At 40.8% G+C, this 12,910-nt stretch overlaps 1 protein-coding gene across 5 annotated transcripts in view; it reads right to left on the bottom strand.

Annotated features, from left to right (window-relative positions):
• Window positions 1-12,910, bottom strand: part of TMTC2 (transmembrane and tetratricopeptide repeat containing 2) — an 842,237-nt gene that overhangs the window by 680,408 nt on the left and 148,919 nt on the right. For 4 of the 5 annotated variants that reach the window (XR_003791067.1, XR_003791066.1, XR_003791068.1 and 1 more), the window contains exon 1: window positions 6,188-6,894. Coding sequence is in view for 2 of the 5 variants with exons in the window: in XM_029204987.1 (XP_029060820.1) it covers window positions 6,188-6,889 (702 nt within the window). In the remaining 3 variants the exon portion in view is untranslated. Of the gene's footprint in view, window positions 1-6,187; window positions 6,895-12,910 lie in introns of those variants that run through there. The other variant, XM_029204988.1, reaches the window with a different exon arrangement.

The following is a 12,910-nucleotide window of genomic DNA, read 5'->3' as shown; positions in this document are numbered from 1 at the left end:
ATGTCATCCGAGCAGCTAATCAAATAAAAAAAGCACATGTGGATTCAATGTGCAAATACCTGCAGGCTATGCGCTGGCTCTTCTGTACACGCGGAGTCACACAAAATAGTCTGATATACAGAAGCACTACGTTTAATGTCTTCAGTGTTCCAACAGCGACAAACCCAAACCTTCAACAGAACGTAAGACCCAACCCTCAGAAACCATTCTCAAGATAAACCCTGTAAATGGTTTGGAAATATGGGACTGTTTGTTAGTGTGGGTCTGATCACTGCACCCCGCTGTAGAGCCCAGCTTACATAATACCCAAGATAAAGGTAAACTTGTTCAACAAAGGCAACCTCCATCAAACACATCCTGCTTAGCATTAAAATAAAGTTATTTCTAGACAGAGATGACTTGTTTTTTGAAAGTGGCAATGCCTCCCGTTTCCCTCTCTAATAATATAGTCTCTTTATCTTGTTTACATGAAATAGAGCCGCAAGATTTTATTTGAAGGAGGCTGTCCAGATAATGCACATCTTGGAAGCAACTACAGCAAAATTAATGCAGCCATCTTTAGAGAAAGTCTTTAAAAAGATCAAACTCAAAGGGCTTCATTTTTCCAAATTATTTTGGGCTATAGTTAGAATTGTTACACCCGCTTTCAGGTTTCCTTCGTTTTTAAATTTTTTTTCCCCACCTGTAACTAAGTGATTATTAGGCTAATAAAGGGGGGAAAAAAAGATGTTTCCACATTAAAACAGTTAACAGATGTTAAATAAGCACAGAAAATGGCCACTAGGCAAGCAATGACTGATGTTGGGTAAGTAAGAAAAATGTTGCCTTTACTGATTTTATTACCCATGTACCTCCTGGGGTCATGGGAGACTTGTAAAATATTCTGTGGGCAGATAAAAGTCTAGCATTTATTTGCAAGGCTAGTGTGTGTTTCAAGGGTTCCCCACTCCCCTTACTTAGTTTTATGTTGTCAAAAAGTAAGTGAAGGGCTTCCCTGGTGGCGCAGTGGTTGAGAGTCCGCCTGCCAACGCAGGGGACACGGGTTTGTGCCCCGGTCCAGGAGGATCCCACATGCCACGGAGCGGCTGGGCCCGTGAGCCATGGCCGCTGAGCCTGTGCGTCCAGAGCCTGTGCTCCGCAGTGGGAGAGGCCACAACAGTGAAAGGCCCGCGTTCCACAAAAAAAAAAAAAAAGTGAAAATAATCTAAGAAAGGCTAAAATAATCATTTGGTGAGAGGTCAAGAAAACTCATTTATCAACATTTTTCTGACATGCATTTCTTCCAATCCTACCTTCCAGAACTCACTAACCAGTAATGAAATCCTCACTGTAGAAAGGGGCGAGTATAGGATTTCACTTTACCATTGCAGGCACATCCTTTTCAAAAGTCAATCTTAAACAAGGGTGAATTCAATAATTTACTAGGTACCTACTATGTGCCAAATGGTGCACTAGATGCCAAGAATAATGTAGGAAACATATTAAATAGATGCTGAAGTGAAGATCTAGAACATTTAACAGTTTTCAAAAAAATAGTTAGGAACTCTAATTTTATTCATACACATTCCTGAAGATTTTATACTGTTTTCTTAGAAATCTTCCTAACTGTTGAAAACTATATTATTTCATATTATATTCAACCACATTATTTCATAAGTCATATTACTCTCTTGATAAGCATTTACTAAATAAGTTAAATGTGTTAATATTTTTGACATATTCAGAACAGTGCCTGGCAGATATAAACACTATACATGTTTACCAAATGCTAAATAAAATATCTATGATTTTCTGGGTACCTACTGTTTTTCAAACACTTCATCGAAGAAAAAACTTTCGTATTTCTTTCGCAGAACTACAAAAAATTTACATGTCATATGGACACGGGTATCCCTTGCATGAATCTTAGAAGTCAAAAAACGGCAGCCAAGACTTCTGGCCAAATTCAGTCATCCCAAGGATATCGTCTGGCCCAAACAGGGCATATTTGTTCTTAAATTAGTAACCAATAATAAATAACAGGAGATGTCATAGAAAATACAGATGTCTGTCTTAGAAAAATATTAACCTCTACGAAACTGAAACCTGTATTTGCTTATCGCAATAATGGGATGGAGAGAAGTACGAGTGCGAGAGCATAACCTCTAGTTCACCACAGGCCCTTCTGCCTGGTCCTGGTGTGCATTTGACTTTGGGGCCTGGATCTGATAGGCCTCTAACTTCTGACATTTCTGAAGAAATGTGAAGGGAGAAGCTGAGTGTGACTGCTATGAGAAAAACATTACGGACAAAACTATAAAAATGGAGAGCCTTGCTCCTCTGGTTTTAATAATTTCCAGCTTGTAGGACCACCATCTTTAGATTTTTGAGTATATGGCTGGTTCTCTAGTTTGCCTAATAGAGGTAAACATTTGTGCACTGGATTCTTCTGTTTATATATAAGTTATGTTTTAATAAGGCAGGGAAGTTTATTTCATGTGGCCAACTATGATAACTCTGATGCAGAGTTAATTAGTAAGACATTTAAGATGATTATTCGTTTAAGGTTGAAAAGTCTTTTAATCCACTTCCTTCAGAGTCTCTTCTAACTCACCCCAGGCATAGAAATCTATTTATTTTAAAGACAGAACATGGAATTTTTCTATAACTTCCATATGTAATCTATGCCAGTGTTTATAAGCCCCATAGTCATGAAATTCTAAATGAAAGTTTTTGCTTAAATATTCATGCTTCAGCTTTAGTTGATTCCTAATTCATATGCTTTCAAACCACTGCGTGTTTAAAGACTAGTAGAAATTTATCCTTTGGCCTTCTCTTTCTTGAGATAAAGAATTACATTTCCACTGATATTTCTTCTTTCCCTTCAACTAATGTGCATTAAGTGACTTCCAAATATTGGGCACCCAGTTCACAACGAACACTCTACAGTTTCACATAATCTTCCTAACATCCCTAGGAGAGAACATTAATTATCTCTATTTCTACACGAAGAAACGGCATTGAACTAGTCCAACGTGACTCAGCCAGTGCACGTTAAGGTTCAATGCCTATTATTTTCTTCTCTACTGTGGAGTCATCTGACTACTTTCTATATTCATCTTCACACCTTCACAGTGTAAGATCACTAGACAGTCACAAATATGTCCTCTAGTCCTAGTGATTCCACCATTTTCTGGGTGACTTTCACATCTCTGGTTCTCTACACCTCAGCTGGAAACAAGGGGACTGGCATAGATGGTCTCAAGGTTCCTTACGAATCTGTAAAGTCTGTTATCCCAATGTCCTCATTAAGCTCACTGGCCCAAAACCTAAGAATGAAAGAAAAAGCTAAGTTGAGATAGCAACTATTAGATGAAGGGTTTTGCTGCCCTGACCACTTCCCTTGCCCGCAAGCAGTGGCTGCCAGACAGCCTGGGCAAGTTTCCATCTGAAAACTTCTCAAGACACTGAACATTCAAAGCCATTAAGTCCTTTCCCATAGTGCGGGGGACTTCACACTCTCTACTCTTACGAATTCCTTCACAGTGATGGGGTTCGGGGCAGGCTGCCACAGAATGTGCCACTTTGGCATGTGGATTATATGGAGCGAAAGACAATTAAGGCCCAACAGACTCAAGAAGAAGTTTTTACTTCCCTCTTAAATGCCTAAAAGGATTTAGTTAGCCTGTGCCAGGAAGACAGTTATTACCAAAGATAACTTTTTTACATAAGGAAGACTCTTTGGTCTGGCATGGCAAACATTTGCTCGTCCTGTCTTCCTGTGAATCGTCTTCCTTCCTCTGAAGTTCCAGACCCCTCCCCCCTTTTCCTTAGCTCAGGATGGCATAGAAACCTCAACTGCCTAACTGTTGAGGAGCTTCTCCTGTCTCTGAGGGGGTCCTGTATGTACAAAACTAAATCTGTTTTTCTCCTGTTAATCTGTCTTACGGCAATTTGATTATTAGGCCAGCCAAAGAACTTCGATGGAGAGAAAAGTTCTTCTCCCCTGCACTAGTGGCACTTCTCGTTTTCTGAAGCAGCAGTTGCATGAGTAAGGCTGCCAAATAAAATACGAGATGCCCTGTTATATTTTAATTTCAGATGAACAAAGGCTAGTCTTCTCTTATAAGTATGTCCCAAATACTGCATGGGACATATTTATAGTAAGGAGATCAATCAGCAACTTAATCCTTGAAAACAGGCTTACACACCTGAAAATTTCTCAGAAGAGAACTTCAAAGGTCCTAAAAGCAAGCCCTGAATTGACATACCAAGGTAATTTCCTAATTCATGAGATGGTGACATGAAAATTCTGTAGGAGAAACCACAGTGTTTCACAGGCTATCAACACAAGGTCTTAAAACACCCAGTCTGCATCCCCAAATAGTTCTCAACCTGCATAGGACAAGGACCATGTCTTATACTTACTCTATTTGTATTTCCAGTAAAACAAGAAAACTGTCTATTGTTGATGGCATGGTTCTCAAAGGAAAGAAAAAGATTATTTTCCCTAAATTTCCTTGAGAGACTAATTAAAATTGATTTGAAATTAAAAGCTTGACTTTCAAACCATATGTTCTTTGCAAAGCATCAAACTCTAACCAGAGTTTTCTTTTAAAGTTTCAGCATTTAACCGAAATCACAAAAGAACTTCATTAAGCACTTGACACTGGAGTTCCCTGCAGAGCAGAGGCACAGCAGTAATTACTCTGCTTCCTACGTAAAAGAAAAAAAAGTCATTTAAAAATAAATGTTTCCGAGGACTTCCCTGGTGGTGCAGTGGTTAAGAATCCACCTGCCGATGCAGGAGACACGGGTTCGAGCCCTGGTCTGGGAAGATCCCACATGCCACGGAGCAACTAAGCCCGTGTGCCACAGCTACTAAGTCTGCGCTCTAGAGCCAGCGAGACACAACTACTGAGCCAGCGAGACACAACTACTGAGCCAACGAGACACAACTACTGAAGCCCGCGCGCCTAGAGCCTGTACTCCCCAACAAAGAGAAGCCACCGCAATGAGAAGCCCATGTACCACAATGAAGAGTAGCCGCCGCTCGCCGCAACTAGAGAAAGCCTGCGCACAGCAACGAAGACCCAACGCAGCCAAAAATTAAAAATATATTTTAAAAATAAAATAAAAATAAATAAATGTTTCCATTTCCCTCAATTTTGTTATTTCAATTTCTTCCCAATTGAATTTTAAGTAAAATTAAGAACTGAGAGGAAAAAAGTGGTAAAAACTAGAAAACTTGACAGCTTTCTCAGGGTCAGTATCCTAAACCGTAATTCCTTGCTTAAGAGTGTCCAAAAGGATGGAGGAACTGGCTGTGGTCCATGATTTAGAAAATGGCTGAGGTCTGCAAACACTGGCGAAGTTCTGCCTTTATACTTAAGTTAAAGCAAGGGTGAGTTTATTGCCAGGGAGGGAGGATGGGGAGATGGGAAGGAGGCAGTTTCTCAAGAGGTGCTGGGCCACCCAAACAAACCAGCAGAAAACTGCTCAGTTCTCTTTAAGTACGTGGGATCCGAAAGTGCTTCCGTGACCTTCAGATGACATTGCATTTTGCAACCACTAAGGGAATACAGAAGAACACATATTAAGCCCTGAAGCAAAGGTCTTAATTGGCCTCAGGGCAAAACTTACAATAACCACTTTCTGTTTTGACTCTTCGGTTTTTATTTTTATACACTACATCAGGGAAAGGTGAATATGACTCATGATTTAAGAATGTGAGTTCCCAGTGCACTGCAGAGAGGGTTGTTTTCCAAAGTCAGCTCAGGAAAAGTAATATTAACAAATAGCAGAGGATTTCCTCTTGACAGAGTCGAGCATCTAGCTCTATGATCAGCTGTGTTATTTTTTTCAAACACATTTTAGAGGCAATTTATTGGATTACAGGGAATTTGGGCCGAAATCGAGGAGTAAAACTAAATAAATAATAAAGATGCATATTCTTTACAAGGCAGAATTGTCCTTCTAGCCCCTTGGAAATCATGAAAATAAGAAACCTGAGAAATAAAATAATCCGTGACTGACACCCAGTTAGTAGGGAAAGGTCAGAGAGGACACTTCCACCTCCCGAAGATCAAAAGGTAACTTACTTTAAATTCTCTTTGAAGAGGAACACATTTGCTTTGTAAATGGGGAAAAGGGACCAAGCAAGGAGAGGACTCAGTAATCCAATGCTCAAGCACCAACAATCACTTACTTTGTAAATGGTGGGTAAGATCTGTTTCATTTTCAGCCTGTGAAAGACAAAGACGTCATAAATGGCTGAAACCGCCAGGACCGTCACTCCTTGTTCCTTCCACAGCATGCTGCATCCGGCGCACAGTCCGGTCCCCAGGAACCAGCCCCAGGTCCTGGCCGAGGCGCCCCTTGTAGAACAGTGTTTCATGTAGCAGAGCAAGGAGAGGAGGAAGAAGAGACTGGCCCCCACATCGGCCCGGCCCACGATTCCTGCCACCGCCTCCGTGTGGATGGGGTGAGAGGCAAACATCAAGCCAGCCATGAAGGTCCAGTATCCATCCCCAAGCAGGATCTTGGAGAAGCTCGTGAAGAGACCAGTGACCGCCGCATGCAGGAGCACGTTGACAAGATGGTAGCTCCAGGGATTCAGCCCTCCGATGGCATGGTTCAGGCGGAAAGAAAGAGTGCAGAGTGGCCGGTAGGACTTGTGGCTGCCGCTGTGGGTTAGCAGCGTCCCCCAAAAATCATTGTAGAAAATGTGGGTCCATGGGGTTTCTGGGAGAAGGTCCTGATTAGTCTTGATAGCACGGCTAAAAAATAAAATGTCGAAACAGAAATCTAATGTAAAATACAGAAGGAAAGAAGGAAATACACTGCTAAAATATACTGATAAAACACTGCCTTCCTTTGTAGCCTTGTCATCACGTGGCTTTGTCATCATGTGGCTTTATGATGGGATTCCAGGTATACATGATTAATGCAAACGAGCCTTGGAGCCGGCTTTACAAGTAGATTGAATTCAGATCCTCCCCTTAATAGCTTACTAGATCCGCAATTAAGGTTGTATTTCTCTCCTTCAAAAGCTTTCTTCCTTGTTTGAATGCAAATACCTTTGAAGAATAAATGCAGAGTTAAAGGCTTAACTCTTAAGGTTCAATAAAGCAGTTGCCAAACAATTGCCCGCGTGTTGGCTAGAAAGTCTCAGGTGATACTGGTGCAGGGGATACACTTACAGCAAGGACTAGCCCCCCCCCCCAGCAGAAATAAATTTTAGGTAGAACCTCTGTGCCCAAAGCAATGCTTCCCATACATGCAGATCACCTGGGGATCTCATTAACAGGCATGTAAAGGTTCTAATTCAGTAGGTCTGGGGAGGAGCCCGAGATTCTCCATTTCTAACCCTTGTAATTGTTCATTTATCTACTGTGTAAAAAAAGCAAAGAACACTGCTTTGCAGATACATGAGTGTTCTGGAGAACTAGTGCAAAGGACACCTTGGCCCTGTGAGCTGCTGCTATTATTATTCCACAAAGACTGTATTCTAATCTACGAAAAGTCCCTTATAAAATTCAGTTCGACCTACAACCTCTGAAATTAGGTGCATCTGGGGGCTGGAATTAAAACAGACATCAACATACATTAATAGTAGTTGGTTATCTACTCTGCCAAACACTATGCTAGTCCTTCTGTATATATTATCTACTTATGAAAACGAGCTGACTTTTCTAGATGCTCAATAAAAGGCAGAAAGTCTGTCAAAATCAGGTTTTAAAAAGTACTCAATGTTACAGACAGTTCTCCAGTGTCTATATTCTCCATTTTCCCATACTTTAGTTTTTAGCTGGGTACATGTCTTATGGACAAAAAATTATCATTTCCTATCTTCCCTTGCTGCTAAATATGGTCCTGTGACTAGTATTTGGCCAGTGACTAATATTTGGTCAGTGGAATATATATAAGCAGAGTGCAATGCACTACTAGAAAAAAGTATCCTTAAAAGGAAAAAGCTTAGTATTCTTCCCTCTCCTACCCCTACCCGCTTCCTGCTGGAGCACAGATGTAATAGCTGGAGTTCCAGCAGCCATCGTGACTCGTAAGGTGTCCTTAGGAATAGAAGTCATGCCAACAGAGCAATAAGACTGAAGGAAACTGAGTCCCTGTCATGGTAGACCATACCAGCCCTTGGCAAACTACCTGAGTATGAGAAAGAAATTGCTATCTTGTTTAAGCTGCAATATTTTGGGTGTTAGCACAGCTGAATCTACTCATCAGTGAACTCCTTTGTTAACAGAAGACCTACTATATCACAGTGGTTTGATTTTCCATTTTGATTTTGATTTTTACAAGGCTCCGTGTATTGACTGTGTATAAATGAATTTCCATATAAATTGGCTTTTAAAATATTAGAAACAGATGTTAGTCTGGATCCATTAAACTAAAACACCCTGTTATGACATTCATCAAGAGTCTACCCCAGAAGTAATTGCTTAAGACTTGATGGGTTATAATTAAGATTTTAAAGAAATATGAAGAACTGCCAGTGTTGTTAGAGCTGATTTCAAGCCACTGAGAATGAAAAGCCAACTGGCCTCCACTGAACATTAACTTAGATATTGATGTGCATTTCTCTAATATCAATGCAGAGACGTTCATACTATCAAAGTCAGGGCAGCAGGAAGTTCAACAGCAAAGCACTGTGGGATAAGGCTTGGCTAATTTAGCGAGAAAAGCTGAAAAGCACATTTTGTTTAGGACAATACTTCACCCTTTCAGTGGCAGATCCTTATAGAATGGAGACGCATGTTCCCTAAACCACGTTTTCTACATGCTATTAGTTCAGCTCCATAACTAACTCTGTAAAGCCTTTTTGAGGGAAAGGAAAAAAAAAAGAAACACACGTTTAAAAATCTGTTCAAAGCTGCCAGAATTTCTTATATCCGTAGCAATAAATCTAGTAATCTGCAACAACCAACAAGATATACTATGCGATGAAACAAGAATTTCAAAACAAAGAACAAAACTAACAAATCTCATAATTTCATTGTGAGAAAAACCTTTGATGCGGCACAGCCCTAAATTTACACTGTAGAAAAGAATTAAAGGCAAACAGTGTCAATAAAATAATAGAAGAGCAAAGGAACATCCCACCCATGTTCAAAATATACTGCACTAAGGGAGACTTCGGTCTGATAAAATTCTCTGATGGGCATTATCTTATTATTAGCCAGGGTTTTTATTTACTCAATAAATGTTACGGCAAAAGAACAAGAAATAAGACTAAATTGCACTGGGCTTTAGTACATAAGTCATGTCACACATGCAAGTCAGTGATAAGGGATGCATTACGCATCCTTCACATCATATTAAGAAAGATACAGACCAAAAGGGATTTAATGGAATCTGGATAATCTGCCAGCAAAATGAGAAGTAAAGGTAGTCGCTCAACACTCAACATAATAGATACTCATCTATTTGCATTTTCTTATGCAAGTCCAAAACTGAAAGAGGGAAACCTGCTACTTCTCAGTCAATGAGAAGGCTTAACTCAAAACAAAATGTCATGCTGATATAATTTCTAATGTTACTTCCATGAGTGGGTATTGAAAATTCAGAAAGACCCTAAGGAATTGGGAAATTTTCCACTCCAGGAAAGGTGAAGAACATTGAAGCAGCAGGTGTGGAAAAGAAACAATTGTAGGCAGAATTCTCCAGAGAACACAGGCCCAAGAGACTGCCTTTTGAAGCAAAAAGATCCAGTCTCTCAAGCTTTCAAGGAGGTCTTAATCTGTTTTCAGTTTTGTTCATTTGTGGCTCTTTGTTTTTTGCTGCATTATGATTTTTCCTTTAAAAAATGTGACAAAGGCCAACGCTATTGTAAAACGTAAAACGGATGAATGATATGACACTGCCATCCCAACTGTCCTTGTGTGGGTTTCTCTCAGTACTATTTTTCCTGTCCATTGACCTTTTCAGTCATGAGCACCCACAAAAATGATGGCCATCAGTCCTTCAGAGGAGGAATGATGCTTAGATTCTCCAAACATCAAATGGCACGCTCTTCCCAAGTACTTTCAAATTCTTCTACTAAAAAGTAAGTAAAGGCCAAACTCTATATTTAAAAAAAATTTTTTTTTTCTTTTAGGTGATGGGTTGAAATTTCTTCCACAGGAGAAAGAAGAAAGAGCATGGCCTTTGTTAACCTGCCCTGCTTCAGTGCTACCCAAGCACGCCGATCTATGCCCAGAAAGGGCAGTGAAATGCAGTGGTTAAGAAAACTGAGTCTGGAGCCAACTGGTCCAGAGTTACTCCACTTCTCTGTACCTCAGTTTTTTCATCTGCAAAATAAGGATAATAACTGTACTTGCCTTATAGGACCATTTTGAGGAGTAAAGGAGTTAGTAAGCAAAAAGCACATTGTTATATGTAATATATGTAACACATGATAGCTGCTGTCATTATTATGACCATTAACACCAAACAACTAGTGCTAGCCATCAATGCAAAATCAGTGCTCTTTCTTCAATATATATATATATATAGCCTTCAAAAATCTATGTACCATGGTCCTATTTCACTTAAAATTCCTTTAAGCTTTTATGACACTCTCAGCACAAAATAATAAACATTTATGAAGTCTTACCTGGGGTCTTTTATCTTTTAACACATTACTCTTCCCATTCCCCTCCTATCTTTTTTGACTTCTTTCCAACTCCTTGGCTAGCATCTCTTTCAGATTTTTCTCCCAAATGTGGATGTTTCTCTCGGTTCTGTCTCCTGACCTCCCCTCTCTCTACACTTTCCACCTCTGTAGTCATCATCTTTGACACCTGAAACTCAAGAGATGCTTTCTCCATCGACGCCTCCAGCCTGAGTGTTGCTCACAAGCCTACACTTGTACTGCCCCAGGTGACAGCCATACCTGAATGATGCAATCCCGGTTCCTCTACTAACACCAGAGCCTTACCTTTGGCCAGTTAACCTCTCTAAAGCACAGCTTCTTTACCTACAGTTGGTAGATAACAACGCTTCTCACGAATTGTTGTGTTGAAGATCAAATGAGGCAATGTTAACTTAAAATGTTTGAAAAATTACTTAGCCTGCTGTCACGGACTGGTTTTTCCAGACCCCTTCTTCTTAGTTAACAGTGTCCTGTTCTTCCTTCTGAGAACAGGCCACATCCACCCCTCAGTCCATGTGTATAGAGTGAAGCTGTTATCCCCACCTCCTGATGAAAGGTTATCATTTGATTTGGCCAGTTAGCATACTATATCCCCCCATCCTCATTTCTGGCCACAAGAACTGACTTAGCAGCCAGCCAGGTCAGTCGGAGTCAAAACAGCTCCAACAATCTACTGGGAAAGGACATCTTATTTTAAGAATGAGATGAAATCCTAGGGCTACTAAAGGATTCCCTGAAGACAGAGCCTAGGAATGAAGCCAACACAAAAAACCCAGATCAAGGAGACAGAGGCAATTCTTAGTGCAGCTGGATCCCGTTGTGCCTGAAGCTAACACTGCTAAATAAGCCAATAACTAAATAAGCCAATAAGCCAATACACTAGTTTGAACTGTTATTCTGACATGTGCAACCAGAAGACTGCTAAATGAAATAGCACTGTGTAACTATCAAGCAATATTGTTAGTTGCCCTTTCAGTATCTTCAGCTGAATAAGACTGAATCCAAATAATTTTCCTTACACACCACCTCCTTTTTCATACAAGCCCCTCATTAAGCACCATCATTCTTCCACCACCGACACCGCAGTTGTGCATGAGGGGTCCTTCTCTCTTTGCTCCTACATCTACTTTTAAATTGGTTAATGATATGTTGACGCCAGTCAGGATCTCAGAGAAAAATCCAGCTCGCAAGTTTCCCTTAAATTCACCTCTAACTTCTCTTTTCTCCTTCCCCCGCCCCCATTCAGGCTTCCATCATTTCCTACCCCTATTGCTTAGCAGGCTTACTAAAAGCGCCTGTTTATTATTCTGTTTCTTTCATTAGGCTCAAAGTCCCCTCATGGAAAGAGTATATTTTCTTCAATGCCCAATACATATTAGGCACATAACAAATATTTGTAAAACTGAACTAGTCATCCCTGCCTGCTTTCATTCCCCTTTTGATCTATTATACATGCTGTGGATAGAGAAACTTCCTGAAATATAACTCCTGAAGTATAACCCTAACACCATCACTCTGCTTCACAAGAATCCCTCATCACATCCTATTTCTTACCAAAATAAACACCCTTCCCAGCCCAGCATTCACAGCCAGCCCCATTATGACTTCTAGGCCAATCTCCCATTACTCCTCTATATGCATCCTAATGCCAACCGAACTTCCCAGCTTCTAGGCCTTCGCTCAGGTCATTTTGTTCCTTCCTCTGCCTGGATTGCTGTTCTTCGACCAGTTTACATCTGTCCAGATACACTTTAACTGCCAATGCTCGTTTGCGATGCCCCAGTCTCCCCTAAAGTCTCTCCTAGTTATTGTTGCAAATCGGCTTGATTTTAACATTGCGCATTGACACATTCCCGTTATTAACACTGACTTCGGGCTTCCCTGGTGGCGCAGTGGTTGAGAATCCGCCTGCCGGGGCAGGGCACATGGGTTCGCGCCCCGGTCCGGGAGGATCCCACATGCCGCGGAGTGGCTGGGTCCGTGAGCCATGGCCACTGAGCCTGCGCGTCCGGAGCCTGTGCTCCGCAACGGGAGAGGCCACAACAGTGAGAGGCCCGCGTACCGCAAAAAGAAAAAAAAAAAGAAAAAATACCACTGACTTCTTACTACCATCATCAGGGATCTTATATGGGATGAGATGTGGAAGACGTTTCAGAAGGAGAAGGAGGAAATATATGCATTGAAATCAGGGCATTTTAACAGTCCCTCTTCCCTACCCTATTGAAAATCACAACTCAACAAAATGGATTGATTCTGTCTTAAGAAAATTATTCACTCACTCAT

This window comes from Monodon monoceros, unplaced genomic scaffold (assembly GCF_005190385.1).
Source record: "Monodon monoceros isolate NGI ecotype Baffin Bay Population unplaced genomic scaffold, NGI_Narwhal_1 Super_Scaffold_6, whole genome shotgun sequence".
In the NCBI taxonomy this organism is placed as follows: Eukaryota; Metazoa; Chordata; class Mammalia; order Artiodactyla; family Monodontidae; genus Monodon; species Monodon monoceros.
Note: the sequence above shows the minus strand (reverse complement) of the source record. Positions and strands in the feature narration are given on the sequence as shown.